A 15,962-nucleotide genomic window follows, 5' to 3' on the forward strand; every position below is an offset into this window, starting at 1 on the left:
GACAAGCAAACAGCAGAATCAGACCTATAAATACAGAGAACTCACGGTTGACTGCCAGAGGGAAGGAGGTTGGGAGGATGGGCACAACGGGTGAGGGGAGTGGGAGACACAGGCTCCAGTTATGGAAGGAACAGGTCTTAGGAATAAAAGGCACAGCACAGGGAATATCATGAGTGATACTGTAACATCACTGTCTGGTGACAGGTGGCAGCTACACTCTGGTGAGCACAGCATGGTGTAGACAGAGGGTGAAGGTCCCCTGGGTGGCAGTGGGTTCTCCGCTCATATTCCCAGGGTCATGGGATCCAGCCCTGCAGGAATCACCCTGCTTGAGATTCTCTTATTCCCTCTCTCTCTCTCTCTCTCTCTTTCTCTCTCTCTCTCTCCCTCTCTGCCTCCCTTACCTGCTCTGGCTGTGTCTCTGTCAAAAAAAAATGTATACAGAATTTGAGTCACTGTGTTGTACCCCTGAAACTAACGTAATCGTGTCTTTCAGCTATATTCAAAGTTAAAATATTTTTTTAAAGAAATTAATTAGGAAGTATAACTGTAGGGGTGCCTTGGTAGGTAAGTTGGTTGGGCATCCGATTCTTGATTTCATCTCAGGTCATGTATGATCTCCTGGTTCCTGGGTGTGAGACCTGCATCAGGCTCTGTGAAATGGTGCGTCCTCTCCCATGGCTGCAACTGCAGAGAAAACATGCAGTTACAATAAGGCATGGGAAGGCTAAGTGAGACTGGCAGAAGCACAAGCCCCTATACATGCAGGTGTTCGTGTGGTGTGTGGGGACAGAGGAGAGACTGAGGTGCAAAAAAAAATTAATTGAAAGAGAGAGGAAAGGGACCGGACATAGAAATGAAGAAAACATCCCAACATGGCATCAAGGTTGGGAGGCATAAACTTGTCAGGCACCCATTAGGCATCAGGCACCATTCTCTGGACTACATGGTTCAAGACAAAGTCTCTAAGGAACAAGGAGACTCTGAAGAGTTGGAGGAACCAATTTCATGGGATCAATACTCACTGGAGGAGACAATGTGCATCTCATCAGGCTGCTCACTGCTACTGCCCTCAGTGTGACCCTGCACCTCACTGAGGATCTTTTCACTTGACACAAATGTGATGGCCAAGCCCTTGGGGGAACTGGTCTGCTCAGGCCTCCTGGAAGGAGACAGAGGGTAGCACTGGAAGACCCCAAAGTAGGAAGACACCCAAAAGGAGGGACGAGGGTGTAATGTACGAAGACATAGGAAATCAGGGGCTGGGAGAGGACACTGGGAGGTCCGTGTGGGTGTGCAGCTTACAGGTAGGTGTTGGAATCGCCAGGCCAGTGGTAGTTGATGGCAGAGTTCACCTGCTTAATGTCCATGCCTTGGCCACATAGGTTGCTGGCCACAGAATTCGTTATTGAAGACCTTTACTACTGTGACCAAGAAAGCCTTTGTCAGAAAGACAATCATAAAAATGTTCACAGTCCTTTATCTCACGGGTCTCATTTCTTCCCAAGACACAAGTCATGTTTCTATCTCTCACTCCCCTCTCCTCCCAGGGCGTCCCACAATAGATGGCAATGGCTGGGAAGTTCTGTTCCACCAGGAGCTGGGCCAATGCCATGCTACGCTGAGCAGACTTCACAAAGATCTCGCCTGTGTGTGGAGAGTAGGGGGATGTGGGCCCATGGGTGTGTGTGGAGGGGAGAGTGACAATGTGCCAGAGTGGGAGATTTTAGGAAGTACACCTTCCACTTGAATCCCACTAAGTCCCTCTTATTCCCTGCTATATGATTCCTTTATTCCTCTAAGGATAATTACTCTTCCATTCCCTCCTTTGCTTCGGATTTTTCTGAGCAAATCGGCCTCTGAGGAGATACAGAGAACAGTAACCAAATCTGGCAAACATGTTAGGAGACAGGAATGAGGTACTCCATGACAAAGGGATAAGTATTGGAACTAGGGTCTGGAACGACCATGAACAATATTCCTGCTTATGAAATATTAAACCTAAGACCTACCCTAATTCTGGGAGTAGTTTTAGTGTCAAAAGTTGCACAATCCGTAAGCTGAGAGAAAGCTTCTCCTCAGGGTGTGATACAAGAAGAAATAAACATATTTAAGAACCCTAACAGGGCCAATGTATATGGGAATATTTAAGGATTTAAAAGTCCGTCCAGATATTTTTTAAAGTTTATTTATTTTAAGACAGAGAGAGACAGAGTGACTATGAGTAGCAGGGAGGGGCAGAGACAGAGACAGAGACAGAGAGATCAAGAGAGAGAATCTCAAGCAGGCTCCACGCTGTCAGCACAGAGCCTGACACAGGGCTCCATCTCATAAACCATGAGATCAAGAGTCTGACCCTTAACTGACTGAGCCACCCAGGCTCCCAAAACACTGAGTCTTTATTATTGATGGGTTGTACGTATTTTAAAATATGCAATTGAAGACAGAAGAAACAGCAGCCCCCACATCGGGAACTGGTCTGACAGTGACAGCTGGGCCTCAGTGTGGTCAGAAGCTGACTGATGCCACCACTGGGCCATATTATTCCTGTGGGACATGAGCCAGTCATCTCATGGAACATAAACAGCACACAAGGACACTCGGAAACCATGACATTACTTTATCTAATTAGAGACAAAAACAAGGCGCTGTACGACCCACAAAACACCAAACATCTCCCTGTGCTGGTTACTGAGCAATCACTGCTTTTTACCATTTCTTTGTTTATATCAAGTTTTTATTTAAATTCCAGTTGGTTAACATACAGTTTATTTTTTTATTTTTTTTAATTTTTTTTCAACTTTTTTTTATTTATTTTTGGGACAGAGAGAGACAGAGCATGAACGGGGGAGGGGCAGAGAGAGAGGGAGACACAGAATCGGAAACAGGCTCCAGGCTCTGAGCCATCAGCCCAGAGCCTGACACGGGGCTGGAACTCGCGGACTGCGAGATCGTGACCTGGCTGAAGTCGGACGCTTAACCGACTGCGCCACCCAGGCGCCCCTAACATACAGTTTAATATTAGTTTCAAGAGTAGAATTGAGTGATTCATCGCTTACATACAACACCCAGTGCTCATCACAAGTGCCCTCCTTAGAACCCATCACCCATGTAACTCAACCCATTTAACCTGTGACCCTCCCAGAAGCTTGACAGCTTCTCAGTACTGACCACCTTGTCTGTTGGGATTTGTGGTAATATTAAAACAAATGACTTTCTTTAAATTTTTTTTAACGTTTATTCATTTTTGAGAGAAAGAGAGAGACAGAGTGCAAGCAGGGGTAGGGCAGAGAGACAGGGAGACACAGAATCCTAAGCAGGCTCCAGGCTCCGAGATGTTAACATGGAGTCCCACGCGGGGCTTGAAGTTATGGACCGTGAGATCTTGACCTGAGCCGAAGCCAGATGCTTAACCAACTGAGCCAACCAGGTGCCCCCAAACAAATGACTTTTGATAATTCAATTCCACTCTAATCAATGCTGGAACATCTATATTACTTAGTGAAACAACACACAACACGTTACTTAAAAACAATTATGCATTAGGACAAGATCCGTTCCATGTGCAGATGGGCCTATGGAGTTAATGTAACAGAGAAAGACACACTCAATGATACTGTTTCAGGTCCCAGTTTGCAAATAACCTCAGAGAAACTACACATTGTGTAGATTTAATATAGTATCAAAAATGAATATCCATAATTATCTGAAAAGGTTATAACACATACTATTCTCCTATATTTGGTCAAGGACATAAATTTTTTCATATACTTCGAACAAAACAACACAATAGATGCAGAAGCAAATCTGAACATCCAGGGGTCTTCTAACGAGACAGAAGAAAGAGACTTGCAATGAAAGAAAACCACCCTTCTCACTGCCCCTTTTATTTGGAACATTGTCACTTTCCATACAAACAATATTTCTGTTTTCATATGATTGTAAATGAATTAATAAATAGTTGAACCGGTTTTATTCCTACTATGGTAAATATGGATCGATATAATCCACAGACACACAATTATCCCTGGGATCCTCACTAATTTGTAAGACTGTAGAGATATCCTGAGAACAAAATGCTGGAGAATCAGTGACTCACACAGCTCCTGGTCCACGGCTGAGGGACACAGTGGGACAAAGAGCGCTCTGTGCAGTAGGTGAGGCTTCCAGGCCAAGTCCCAGGTCCCCAGGCCCGCCTCTCAGGGACTCTGGCCCCAGGGCGGCGTCGGGGGCGGGGAAGCCCAGTGTTGGGGAGTCCCCATCTGCCCTGGTTTCACTTCTCCCTGTCACAACCTGTGTCAGGTCCTTCTGCCTGGATACTGATGACGCGGCCTCGGTTCACAGTCTTATTAGTGTCCGATTTCCGAAGAAGCCAAGCAGCGGCACCGCGGTTCCGGGGTATCAAGTTTCCGCACCCGCCTCCTTAGACTCACATTTCTCCCCAGACCCCGAGGATGCGGTTCCTGATGTCCCGAACTGTGCTCCTGCTGCTGTTGGGGGCCCTGGCCGTGACCCAGACCTGGGCCGGTGAGTACGGGGTCGGGAGGAAAAGGACTCTGAGGGGCAGGAGCGAAGAAACCGCCCGGCGGGGAAGCGGAACCCCCGAGGAAAGCGACTGTCCACCGCCCGGACCCAGACCTCCACCCGGGCTTCGCCCCGGGCTCCCCCCCCTCCCTCCCGGACTCCGCCCTGCTCTCCCCAACTCTGGTCCCCCTCCCCCTGCCCTCCCGTCCCCCTCCCCCTGGGACCCGGGCCCCGCGCGGGGAGGAGGGTCGGGCGGGGTCTCAGCCCCTCCGCGCCCGCAGGCTCCCACTCCCTCAGGTATTTCTACACGGCGGTGTCCCGGCCCGGCCTCGGGGAGCCCCGCTTCATCGCCGTGGGCTACGTGGACGACACGCAGTTCGTGCGGTTCGACAGCGACGCCCCGAATCCGAGGATGGAGCCGCGGGCCCCGTGGGTGGAGCAGGAGGGGCCGGAGTATTGGGACGAGCAGACGCGGAACGAGAAGAACAACGCACAGATTTTCCGAGTGGACCTGAACACGATGCTCCGCTACTACAACCAGAGCGAGTCCGGTGAGCGACACGGGCCGGGTCCAGGTCACGACCCCCATCCCCAAGGACGGGCCGGGGTCGCCCCGAGTCTCCGGGTCAGAGCGCTGCCCCGAGGCCGCGTGACACCCGTCCCACGACCCTGGAAGAGCCCGAGGGAGCTTTTAGGCGGGTTTACTTTCGGTTTCACCTTAATCGCTGCTGCTCTGGGGGCGGGGCGGGGACAGGGTCGCACAACATCCAGTGGATGTATGGCTGTGACGTGGGACCCGACGGCCGCCTCCTCCGCGGGTACAGTCAGGACTCCTATGACGGCAAAGATTACATCGCCCTGAACGAGGACCTGCGCTCCTGGACCGCGGCGGACACCGCGGCGCAGATCACACGCCGCAAGTGGGAGGAGGCCGGTGTGGCGGAGCAGGAGAGGAACTACCTGGAGGGCACGTGCGTGGAGTGGCTCGCCAAATACCTGGACATGGGGAAGGAGACGCTGCTGCGCGCAGGTACCGGGACCGCGGGGCCTCCCTAATCTCCCCTCCACTGGGATGGCTGCCCACGAGGAAGGGAAAATGGACTTAGTGTCAGAACGGCGCCCCTCCCACGCGTAGGAAGAGGGAGATCCGCCTGGAAGTTCATATTCCTACTAGAGGCTGACTCCCCTAGAGGGTGCTTTTCTCTAAAACACAGGCAGGTATCCAGTCTCTCCCTGGGATGCCTGTTGAGATCATCCCAGAAATAACCCATCAGCAGTTCCCTCTGACCCTGGCAGCCACCTTGTGAACTCTGCCCTTCCCTCTCAAGGCCTTGATCTCCCTGAGAACATCTTCGGAGATCTGACTCCGGGTTTTCTGAATCATTCACCCTCCACCACAGTCAGAACTATAGTGTGTTCCCCACTTTAGATCTGCAGCCTCCCACCCGGGCTCTCTCCCTGATTCCAGAACTTAACAAGAATCAGGAGATCCCAAAGGCTAGACTGGGGTCTGGGTTTTGTGCTTCTTCCATCCAGACCAGTTGTCCCGTCCACCTCAGGATGGTCACGTGGATGCAGTTTCAGTGGCCCATAAAGCTAAACCACAGTGTGGATTCTCTGTTTCTTCTTCCTCAGAATCTCCCAAAACACGGGTGACCCGCCACCCCATCTCTGACCGTGAAGTGACCCTGAGGTGCTGGGCCCTGGGCTTCTACCCTGCGGAGATCACCCTGACCTGGCAGCGTGATGGGGAGGACCACACCCAGGACACAGAGCTTGTGGAGACTAGGCCTGCGGGAGATGGGACCTTCCAGAAGTGGGCGGCTGTGGTGGTGCCTTCTGGAGAGGAGCAGAGATACACGTGCCATGTGCAGCACGAGGGACTGCCCAAGCCCATCACCCTGAGATGGGGTAAGGAGAGTTTGGGGTAGAGCCCCGTGTCAGGGAAAGCAGGGCCCTTCTGGAGAATTTCACAAAGTCAAGACTGAAGCCAGAGGTCTGGGCCCCTCACCTTCCTTCCCTTTCCAGAGCCATCCTCTCAGCCCTCCATCCCCTTCCTGGGCATCATTGCTGGTGTGGTTGTCCTTGTGGTCACTTTGGTGGTTGGAGCTGTGATCTGGAGGAAGAAGTTCTCAGGTAGGAACAGAGTGGGGGGATCTGAGTTCTCTTGTCCCACTGGTGGGTTTCCTAGGTAGCACATTGTCCTGCCTGGTTCCTGGGCAGTTCTATCCACACACATGTACCTGCCCACTCTGGAGCCATTACTAACAATCACTCTGTAGCAAAACACTTGTGAAAATGAAGAACAGATTTTCACTTGGTAATTTTTGGGACATGGACCTGATTCCCAGCAGTGACAGGACAGAGAGGAAGGTCCCTGCTGAGGTCAGACCTCCAGCAAGTCAGGTGGTCCTGTGACCCCACACCTCTTTCTTCATGTGTCCCAATCCTGTCCTGGGTGTTCAGTCAGAACTCTGGAAATGTCATTGTGGACCAGGACTAGGAGGTTGCTCTAGGATCCCATGGCCCACCTGTCCCAGGTCTCTAACATGCTATTTTCTTCCACAGGAGGAAAGGGACCAAGCTATTCTCACGCTGCACGTAAGTATGGAGGGGGTGATCCCTGAAACCCTGGGATAGTGTAGACAGGACCCCATGGGGAGCTCACCCCCGCCCCCCTGCCCATAGCTGCTCCTTTAGTCTCATTTCCCGTGGCTCTGATCGTGTCCTGTTTGTTCTACCCCAGGCGATGACAGTACTCAGGGCTCTGATTCGTCTGTAATGGCTCCTAAAGGTAAGACTCTGGAGGGTGAAGTGGGGAGGAGTGGTGGCACTAGGGACACTTCGAGCATGCGGGGGAGCTGTTCAGTGTGTGGCATTTATGTGACTGACCTAAATGTGTTCATGATGATTTTTTGTCACAGTGTGAGACCCACTGCTTGTGGTGGACTGAGCGATGCAGGATCTGTTCACACTCCCACTTGGTGACATCGAGGTCCCCTGACTTTCTTCAGATGGTGTCAGATGTGTCTGTGTTCCTATTAGCATATTGTGAGGACGCAGGAGAGTGGCCCCCATGCCCACCATGACCCTTCCCATACTGATTCGTGTTCTGTCTCCATTCCTGTCTTTACTTCATGTTGGCCTGAATACTGACACCTTACTTCCCTACTGAAAATGAGAATCCTGATAGGAATTTGTGTTTTGTAATTCTGGGTATGTGGGGACAATGAGGTAATAAATGAGAAAATTTGTAAAATTGCAAGAGAAAATAAATGAAAGCCCTGAGAACCTCCCAGAACCCGCATATTTCTTGTGCTGTGTCTGTTTGCGGTGGGGACAGGAGAGGGCTGGAAGAGCCAAGCGGGGACAGGGCCTGGGTCCAGTCGGTGCTCAGTGCATCCTTGGTGTGTCAAGCTCCCTCCTCAGCTGGGTCATGTCTCTGCTCCTTGTCCTTGTCCCTTCTGTGGAACCTTGTCTCACCAGGACCATGACTATAGGGACATGGACGTCATCTGTCACCAGGACCTTGTGAAGCAAGAGCTTCCTGTGACTGGGTCAGCCCAGGCTCCATCCTGGGTCGTGACCTCAGCCCCATCTTTGGGTGTTTTTCCCCCCTTGTTTCTATGCAGCATCAGGCCTGTTCTTGCTCTTGTGTCCAAGTTCCTGTCTCATTCTCCCCGGGTGACCCCAGTGGCTGCAGCACCAGGAGTTCTTTGGACTCTCGTTCTCACAGGCCTTGGTGGCCCCTGCACACAGAAGTCTCTGGGGTTTGGAGAGGTGAATTTTCAGATTGATCCATCTCCTCCCTCTCGAGCTGTCTTCTGGATTATTCTTTAGATTCTGGAGGTTGAGAGGAAACTGGGAGTTTCTCATCCTTCTTCAACTTAATTTACTTTCTACCTCCCTGTCTTTCTGCCCCCTCTCCGTGCCCTTAGTGATGCTGGTTCTTGCTCCCATCCAAGTTCATGGATGTATAAAGAAGGGTCTAATGTAGATTTCTATTTGGTTGGAGAAAGGGCCCCATGGAGCCTACATACAGTGATTCTGAAGATAGGACTGTAACTGTATGCTGTGCTGTGCAGGGGAAATGCTGTAGGAGGGTGGAGCTGAGCAGAGGGGGGGGGGGTGAGCAGCCCTGGGGAAAAGTAGAGGCGGCACTGATGGTGAGGTGGAGGTACTTTGTGCGGGAGCTGCCACAGACCGGCTGTGCCTGAGGCTCATCCAGAAGACAGAGGTCCTCTCCGCTGACCACTTGTTCCACTGATAATCTCGTGTGCCACGTGCAGGACCTGCTATTTTTTTCATCTAGGACACCTCAGTAAGTAAGAAGAGGCAAACATGCTGGTCTTGTGGAGAATATGTCCTAGGGGTGAGGGACAGACTCCACTTGACCCTGGAACAATGTGGGAACTGAGGGCAATCACCCCATTGAGCAGTCAGAAATCCAAGTATAACTTTTGACTCCCCTGAAAGTTAAATACTACCACTAATAATGTACGGTTCATAAGAAGCCTTACTGAAAACAGGAACAGTCATTTAACACATATTTTGTATGTTACATGTATATGTAACATGTATTCTTACAATAAATTAGGCTGGAGAAAATAGTAAGAAAGCATAAGAGAAAGTGCATTGACAGCACTTTTGTAAAAAAGTCCACAGATCGGTGGATGTCCCCAGTTCAAACCAGTGTAATTCAGAGTCAACTGTATGTTGTTATAAATGTGGTAAATAAGGGAAGTGTTTAAATTGGAAATTGGTAGGTGCTTTGAGGAAGGTGACCCAGAGAGTTACCTGTGGGGGGACAGGGAAGGTGGCTACTTTACTAGGGGGGTAAGTGTGAGCTTCACTGGGAAGCTGACCTCTGAGAGATGTGCAGGACACAAGGAGTTGTTGAAGAGCACGTCTCAGAGAGTTCTTTCCAGGCAGGGGAACCTCCAGGCACACGCACTAGGGCAGGAACGTGTCCTTGTTCAAGGAAGGGTGAGAGGCCACTGTGGCTGGAGCAGAGAGCATGTGAAATGCGGTCAGATGCCTAGACTTTAGGATTAGAAGGCTTTTGAGTTTTCTCTGAGTGACATGTGGAGTCACCAGATGGTTTAGATCAGATGGTTCACGTCATACTACTTGTCTTAGCAGCATGTTTGCTGCTGTGCAGAATCGAGAGGTGAAGGGCGGGAGACCAGTAGGGAAAGTATAGGAAGCCAGTGCAGTTTCCAGAGGGGGGATTGTTGGATTTATTTTGGGGTTTGAGGAGAGAAAATAACAGGAAGTTATTTTGTGTGTGTGTGTGTGTGTGTGTGTGTGTGTGTGTGTTCTGGATACATTTAAAGATGAACTTTGCAGCATGTCCTAATGTATTAATTCTGGGTTGTGAGAAGGAGGAATCAAGGACAGCATCCAGTACTTCAGACTGCAAGAAGAAAGGAGGGGTATCTTCCAATGAGACAGGGAAGATTTTGGAAGTAGGACATTCGGGGAAGTTGCATCACAAGCACCCAATTTAGGAATGTCGAATCTGAGATTATTAGAAAAGCAAGCGAAGATCCAGCTGGATATAGAGTGCAGGGTGGGAGAAATATCTAGGTTGGAGGAATAGATATGGAGGTGACACCAAATAAATGATGTTTAGAGCCTTCAGCATAGATGAGGTCACCAAGGGATGATGGCCATAGAAGAGAAAGGAACAGGACCAAACCCTGGACCCCTCAGTGCTAAGCAACCTGATCAGAGCACACGCACATACTGAACAGTTCTGGTTCTGCACCTGGAAGGCACACACTCCAGGGACACCCAGCCTTCAGTGTCCACTGGAATTTCCTGGACTTAGGAAGAGCTAGACAACCTGGAGTAGAGCATGAGATTCTGGGTTTATAACAAGTTTGGTGCTGCTTCTGGTCTTCAGATCACACACTGAGCAGCAAGCACATAATGAATGATTCCCACGTGGCTGTGCCTCAGCCTCTCCTGTGGGGCTTATTAAGTAGTGATTCCTGGGTCCACGCCCAACACTCTAACAGGGTATGTGGAGAGAGGCCTGAGTGTTTTGTAATGAACCCACAAGCAATCCTGGGGTTCCACCAGATAGAGTTGCAGTGAAGTCACTGATGAGAGCCCTCATTGTGGGAAGGGGTCTTACATCCACATTTAAATGTTGTAGTTTTTTCTAGGAAGAAAAATGCAAGACCTGCTGGGCGATACATATTTTCTCTCCCAGGGGGCAGAGCCGGGTGGCAGATTGAGGATGTGGTTATCAGCTCAACATAAAATCTCTGAAATAACAAGAGCGTAGATCTTAAATGTTTTCCCCACACAAAAGGAAATGGTAACTATGTGACACGGTGCAGGTCTTAGCTATGGTTGTAAGCATTTTGCAGCATAGAAACGTATCAAATCAAGAGATTGTAGCCTTAAACTGACACAATGGTGTATGCCAGTTATATCTCAGTAAAACTGGTGAAAAAAAAGTCTGAAATCATGCTCTCTAACGCTACTCCCTACATCAACTTCTGCCTCTTTGTGTTACATGTGCACAGTTACAGAGACTGGGATGAGAGAAAGAGAATGTGGGGCCTTGTTCTATTTCAAGGAAAGTCACAAACCAGGCTTGAGTCTACACAGACAGGAACAGAACCCACAATGGACCCGAGGGGGAGGCTCACATATAGCCAGGGCCCTGCTGCTGGGTATAGATGCCACCCTCGCAACACAGTCCCCTGACATAGGACACTGGATCCGGAGGCTGAGACTGCTGTTGCTGCTGCCCCTTGCAACTGCATGACACCCCTGTCACTCAAACACCTGTGCCAAATGCCATGTAGTGCGGTCCCAGCCTATCTGTCCCATGTCCTGAGAGAGAGTCTGGCAGGTGGTCACGTGACTGTGAAGTTTCATGCCACATCCAATGGAAAACATCCAAAGGCTGTTTGGCAAAATGGGTTCTCGTCTCCATGGTCTCTGCCCTCCATCAGGATTTTTAAACGTGGAAATCTTTTATGTGGGAAGAGGGTACTAGTTCTGGGCATGGCAACTGGGGACCAGGAATGGAAAAAGAATGACAAATTGCAATATTTGGAACAGTGATTTGAGACTACAACTTGATATGATACATTGTAGGCACTCAGGTCAGATTAGAGGAAGGAGTGACTAAAAAATGGCATCTTTCAACTTTTCCCCTTGATAGTTGTTATGGGGTCCAGCTTTTGTCTACTCCAGTTCTACTCACAAGTAAGTAGAGTAGCACTTTCGGGTGATGAAGTGAATGTTCAAAATGTCTTCTGCAGCCTTTGTCTCTTCCTAGGATTACGTTACCCAGATCTGTAACACTTCAGATGATCCTTATATATACACTGACACTTCATATTTCTTTGTACATGCCTGTATTTCTGGGCAGAGTATCCAAAATTTACCAGATTTTATGTGACCCTCACAAAAGTCTGAAAAATCATTCCAGGTAGACATTGTGCTCCTCCACCTCTGGTCCACGAACAGCTAGTAATCAAACTGTTTTTAGCAGATCCAATGACGATATACAGGCTTATTTTTGTCTTGATTGCCAGTCTGAGACAAGATAAGGTCTCACTTTCATTTCTGTCTCTGTTTGTGGGCTGATGCACATTCACAGACTAGTGCTGGCTCAAAGAAGACACAGATCACCACTGGTTTAGGTAGACTTGTATTCTACCACCTCCTCTGGTGCTGGATAAATCTCAGAAATGAAACAATTGTGAATGGGGATCCTCTTCCAGTAACACAGTAGACTAAGTTTTAAAGCTGCCTCTTCTTATAAAAACGACTAACAATGATTATATGTGTGTGTGTGTATTATATATATATATATATATATGTATATGTATATATTTCATACATATATTTGGTGATGTGTATATATATCACCCAAAAAAACAATCAAGAGAATAATCATTTAGGCCAAAATATAATAATGGGCAAAAAGCCAGGGATGATGGCTGCTCTGATACTTATGGTGTATTTCAAATCTAGAAAATCTTAGCTTGCCTTCTCAGGCTCAGGAACTTACTAGACAGGAAATAATGCCCAGAGCTTATTCTATTTCATGAGAAATATCCCTCCCTGAAAATATGGGAACAAAAGATTCATAGATTCATGTCCTCAGGAAAGGGTGAAATGAATCACATTGACTCTATCTTCAAGAACAAGAACAAGAAGATATTATTCTAAGGAGGTTTGCTTGGAGCTAGCACAAAGTGAGCAAACAGCTATTTCAAACAATTTCCAATCACAGACTAACGCTTCTGTGATTTGTAATCCAAATTTGCTTTGCTATTTTGGGTCAAAATACCTTCAAGTCATTATTTTAGTTTATTATTTTCCAGGATTGATATTGACTCAAATTTATAAGAAAGAAACAAATTTCTCTAGAAAAATCTACATTTTACCTGTGTGTCAAAAAATGTACGCAAAGAATTGCACAAAGAAAAAGAGAAATTGTAGCATGAAATGTAAAGTACAAACGGGAATAGACTGTGATTGAGCAACTTTAGAGAGAATAGGTAGTAAAAAGAACGTGATAAAACTTCAATATTGCACTCATAGGACACAAAATATAACATGACCATGATATGATGTAAATATATAAACATATGTTATGTGAATGAATATTATGTATGTGACATAAAGAAAAAATGCTAGTAAAGAGAGACAGCAACATTCTATAGTGACAAAAGGGTCAAACTATCAGAAGGATGAAACAATTCTGAATATATTGTCACCTCAGCGCCAAATACATGAAAACAAAACAGACAGAAATTAAGAAACAGGTAATACAACTGTAATAGATAGAAACAATATATCACTTTCCATAATGGATAGAACGTCTATGCAGAGATCAATAAACATAAAGAAGGCTTGAGCCGTACTGTAAACCAATAGTACAAATCTGACATTTATTGAACATTCCAGCCATCAACAGAATACACATTCTTTTCAAATGCACGTGGAGATTTGTTGAGGATAAATCATATATATTCTATTATATATGTGTGTGTGTGAGTGTGTGTGTGTATGTGTGTCTGTATACCACCTCTTCTTTATCCATTCATCAGTCGATGGACATTCAGGCTCTCTCCATCGTTTACCTCTTGTTGATAATGCTGCTATAAATATTGGGGGGCATGTACCCCTACAAATACGTATTTTGTACCCTTTGCATAAATACCTGGTAGTGCAATTGCTGGATCATAGAGTATTTCTATTATTAGTTTTCTGAGGAATCTCCACACTATTCTCCAGAGTGGCTACACCAGTTTACATTCCCACCAACACTGCAAGAGGGTTCCCCTTTCTCCACATGCTCGCAGAAATCTGTCTTGATGACTACTGCTTTGTAATGTAGCTTGAAATCTAGAATCATCATGCCTCCCGTTTTTTGTTTTTCAGAGTTGCTTTGGCTATTCGGGTCTTTTGTGGTTCCATACAAATTTTAGGATTATTTGTCCTACCTCTGTGAAAAATGCTGGTGGGGGGGCGCCTGGGTGCCTCAGTCGGTTAAGCGGCTGACTTCGGCTCAGCTCATGATCTCGCGGTCCATGAGTTCAAGCCCTGCATCGGGCTCTGTGCTGACAGCTCAGAGCCCGGAGCCTGTTTCAGATTCTGTGTCTCCCTCTCTCTGACCCTTCCCCGTTCATGCTCTGTCTCTCCCTGTCTCAAAAATAAATAAACGTTAAAAAATTTTTTTTAAAAAAAGAAAAATGCTGGTGGTATTTTGATAGGGATTGCATTAAATGTATAGATTGCTTTGGGGAGGATAGACATTTTACCAATGTTTGTTCTTCCAATCCATGAACATGGAATGCTTTTCCATTTCTTTGTGTCTTCTTCAATTTCTTTCATAAGTGTTCTATAGTTATCAGAGCCCAAAACTTTTTCCTCTTTAGTTAGGTTTATCCCTAGGTATCTTACAGTTTTTGGTGCAACCCCAAATAGGATTGATTCTTTGTTTCTATTTTTTCTACTTTGTTATTCATGTTTACAAATGCAACACACTTCTGTACATTGATTTGACAGTCTGCTATTTTGCTGAATTCATGTGTTAGTTCTAGCAATTTTTTGGTGGAATCTTTTGAGTTTTCTACACACAGTACTATATCTTCTGAGAAGAGTGAAAGTTTGAGCACTTCCTTGCCAATTTGCATGCCTTTTGTTTCATTTTGTTGTCTCATTGCTGAAGCTAAGACTTCCATAGTATGCTAATTTTCTGAGGAGTCTTTTGCCCAGACTCTCCCTCCCACTGTCCTCCTGCCATCACCAAGGGGAGCGCTGTGGCATGGTGCTCAGAGCCTTGTCCAGACTTGTCCCCTGTCTTGGTGCCCCTCCTTGTCCCTCCCCTCCAGTGCAGGCACCTGCTCTTGGCCCTCCTCCATCCTGGGCCAACACCCGCACTGCCCTGTCCCCTCTCCTTCATCCCACCCTCACTCCTTTGTGGCCTCCACTCTCCCTGTGCACAGGAATCCTAGTCTCCCTGGCCCCTCTGCACCCCTCCCCTATGGCCCCATGCCTGCTCACACCCCTTGCCCACATGCTGGGCCCTCACCAAGCTCTCCTCTCTCAGGAGCTCCTCCCATGGGGCCCTGCATCAGCACCCCCTCCTCCTGGCCTTGGCCCAAGTCCCCTCCTCTCTTGTCAGCCTCTGATTCAAGTTTGTTCTGGGACATTCAGTCCCCCCTTCCCAGACCCTCAACACTAGTCTCCCCTGCTGGCTCCTGCCTTCCCCTCTCCCCCACCAACCAGAAAACTGCTCGAGGTCCCGCTGCCTTATCCTTGGCCCTCACCCCATCCTTTGGTTCCACGACCTCAGTGGGCCTCACTCCTGACATCTGGTCTCCAAACCACGTGGTCGGCACCAGCCTTTCCGCACAGTCAGACTTCTCCCAGCCTGCCCATTCTGGGCTGGAAGTCTCCCCCTAACCCTCCTTGGAGATATGACCTGCCCTCCTCCCAGAACCACCACCACCATGCAGGTCCTTCCCCAAGGTGTGCACCGGGGCATGTCGAATCTATTTTCTCTTCTACTGCCCGCCTTTCTTTTCTTTCTTTCTTTCTTTCTTTTCTTTTCTTTTCTTTTCTTTTTTGGAAGCATTGCTGAGGCACTTTATAACCATTTTCTTTTTTTTTTTAAATATGAAATTTATTGTCAAATTGGTTTCCATACAACACCCAGTGCTCATCCCAAAAGGTGCCCTTCCTCAATACAGATCACCCACCCTCCCCTCCCTCCCACCCCCCATCAACCCTCAGTTTGTTCTCAGTTTTTAAGAGTCTCTTATGCTTTGGCTATCTCTCTCTCTAACCTCTTTTCTTTTTTCATCCCCTCCCCCATGGACTTCTGTTAAGTTTCTCAGGATCCACATAAGAGTGAAACCATATGGTATCTGTCTTTCTCTGTATGACTTATTTCA

General features: G+C 47.8%; 2 protein-coding genes across 4 annotated transcripts in view; one reads left to right on the forward strand and one right to left on the reverse strand.

Moving 5' to 3' along the window:
• Positions 1-401: 401 nt before the first annotated feature.
• On the reverse strand, positions 402-4,318 carry LOC115513715 (spliceosome RNA helicase DDX39B-like). 2 transcript variants are annotated; one of them, XM_030315047.1, is made up of 3 exons: positions 1,306-1,390; positions 1,026-1,162; positions 402-687 (listed from the first exon to the last, which is right to left on the reverse strand). In XM_030315047.1, exons 1-3 carry the CDS (start codon positions 1,368-1,370, stop codon positions 647-649), a joined length of 243 nt encoding a protein of 80 aa, XP_030170907.1. In that variant the 5' UTR covers positions 1,371-1,390; the 3' UTR covers positions 402-646. The 2 variants fall into 2 exon arrangements, 1 of the variants encoding a protein (XP_030170907.1); XR_003968787.1 differs by lacking the exons at positions 402-687; positions 1,306-1,390 and adding an exon at positions 4,100-4,318 and having other exon boundaries at positions 850-1,162.
• A 97-nt stretch (positions 4,319-4,415) lies between these two features.
• The window catches only part of LOC115513706 (DLA class I histocompatibility antigen, A9/A9 alpha chain), a 253,834-nt gene continuing 242,287 nt past the window's right edge, over positions 4,416-15,962 (forward strand). The window contains exons 1-8 of one of the 2 annotated variants that reach the window (XM_030315042.1): positions 4,416-4,527; positions 4,806-5,075; positions 5,279-5,554; positions 6,160-6,435; positions 6,553-6,660; positions 7,093-7,125; positions 7,271-7,318; positions 7,449-7,831. In XM_030315042.1, coding sequence (XP_030170902.1) covers positions 4,455-4,527; positions 4,806-5,075; positions 5,279-5,554; positions 6,160-6,435; positions 6,553-6,660; positions 7,093-7,125; positions 7,271-7,318; positions 7,449-7,453 — 1,089 coding nt within the window. In that variant the 5' untranslated portion in view covers positions 4,416-4,454 and the 3' untranslated portion in view covers positions 7,454-7,831. Of the gene's footprint in view, positions 4,528-4,805; positions 5,076-5,278; positions 5,555-6,159; positions 6,436-6,552; positions 6,661-7,092; positions 7,126-7,270; positions 7,319-7,448; positions 7,832-15,962 lie in introns of those variants that run through there. The other variant, XM_030315043.1, reaches the window with a different exon arrangement.

Source organism: Lynx canadensis, chromosome B2 (assembly GCF_007474595.2).
Source record: "Lynx canadensis isolate LIC74 chromosome B2, mLynCan4.pri.v2, whole genome shotgun sequence".
Lineage (NCBI taxonomy): Eukaryota > Metazoa > Chordata > Mammalia > Carnivora > Felidae > Lynx > Lynx canadensis.

Excerpts from the sequence above, each read along its gene's own strand:
- LOC115513715 (XM_030315047.1), bottom strand. The coding sequence starts at position 1,370 with ATGGACATTAAGCAGGTGAACTCTGCCATCAACTACCACTGGCCTGGC. Across the intron at positions 1,163-1,305 it reads GGCGATTCCAACACCTACCT|GAGGCCTGAGCAGACCAGTT; the intron begins GTAAGCTGCACA and ends GTCTCCTTCCAG. Across the intron at positions 688-1,025 it reads GATGCACATTGTCTCCTCCA|TTGCAGCCATGGGAGAGGAC; the intron begins GTGAGTATTGAT and ends TTTTCTCTGCAG.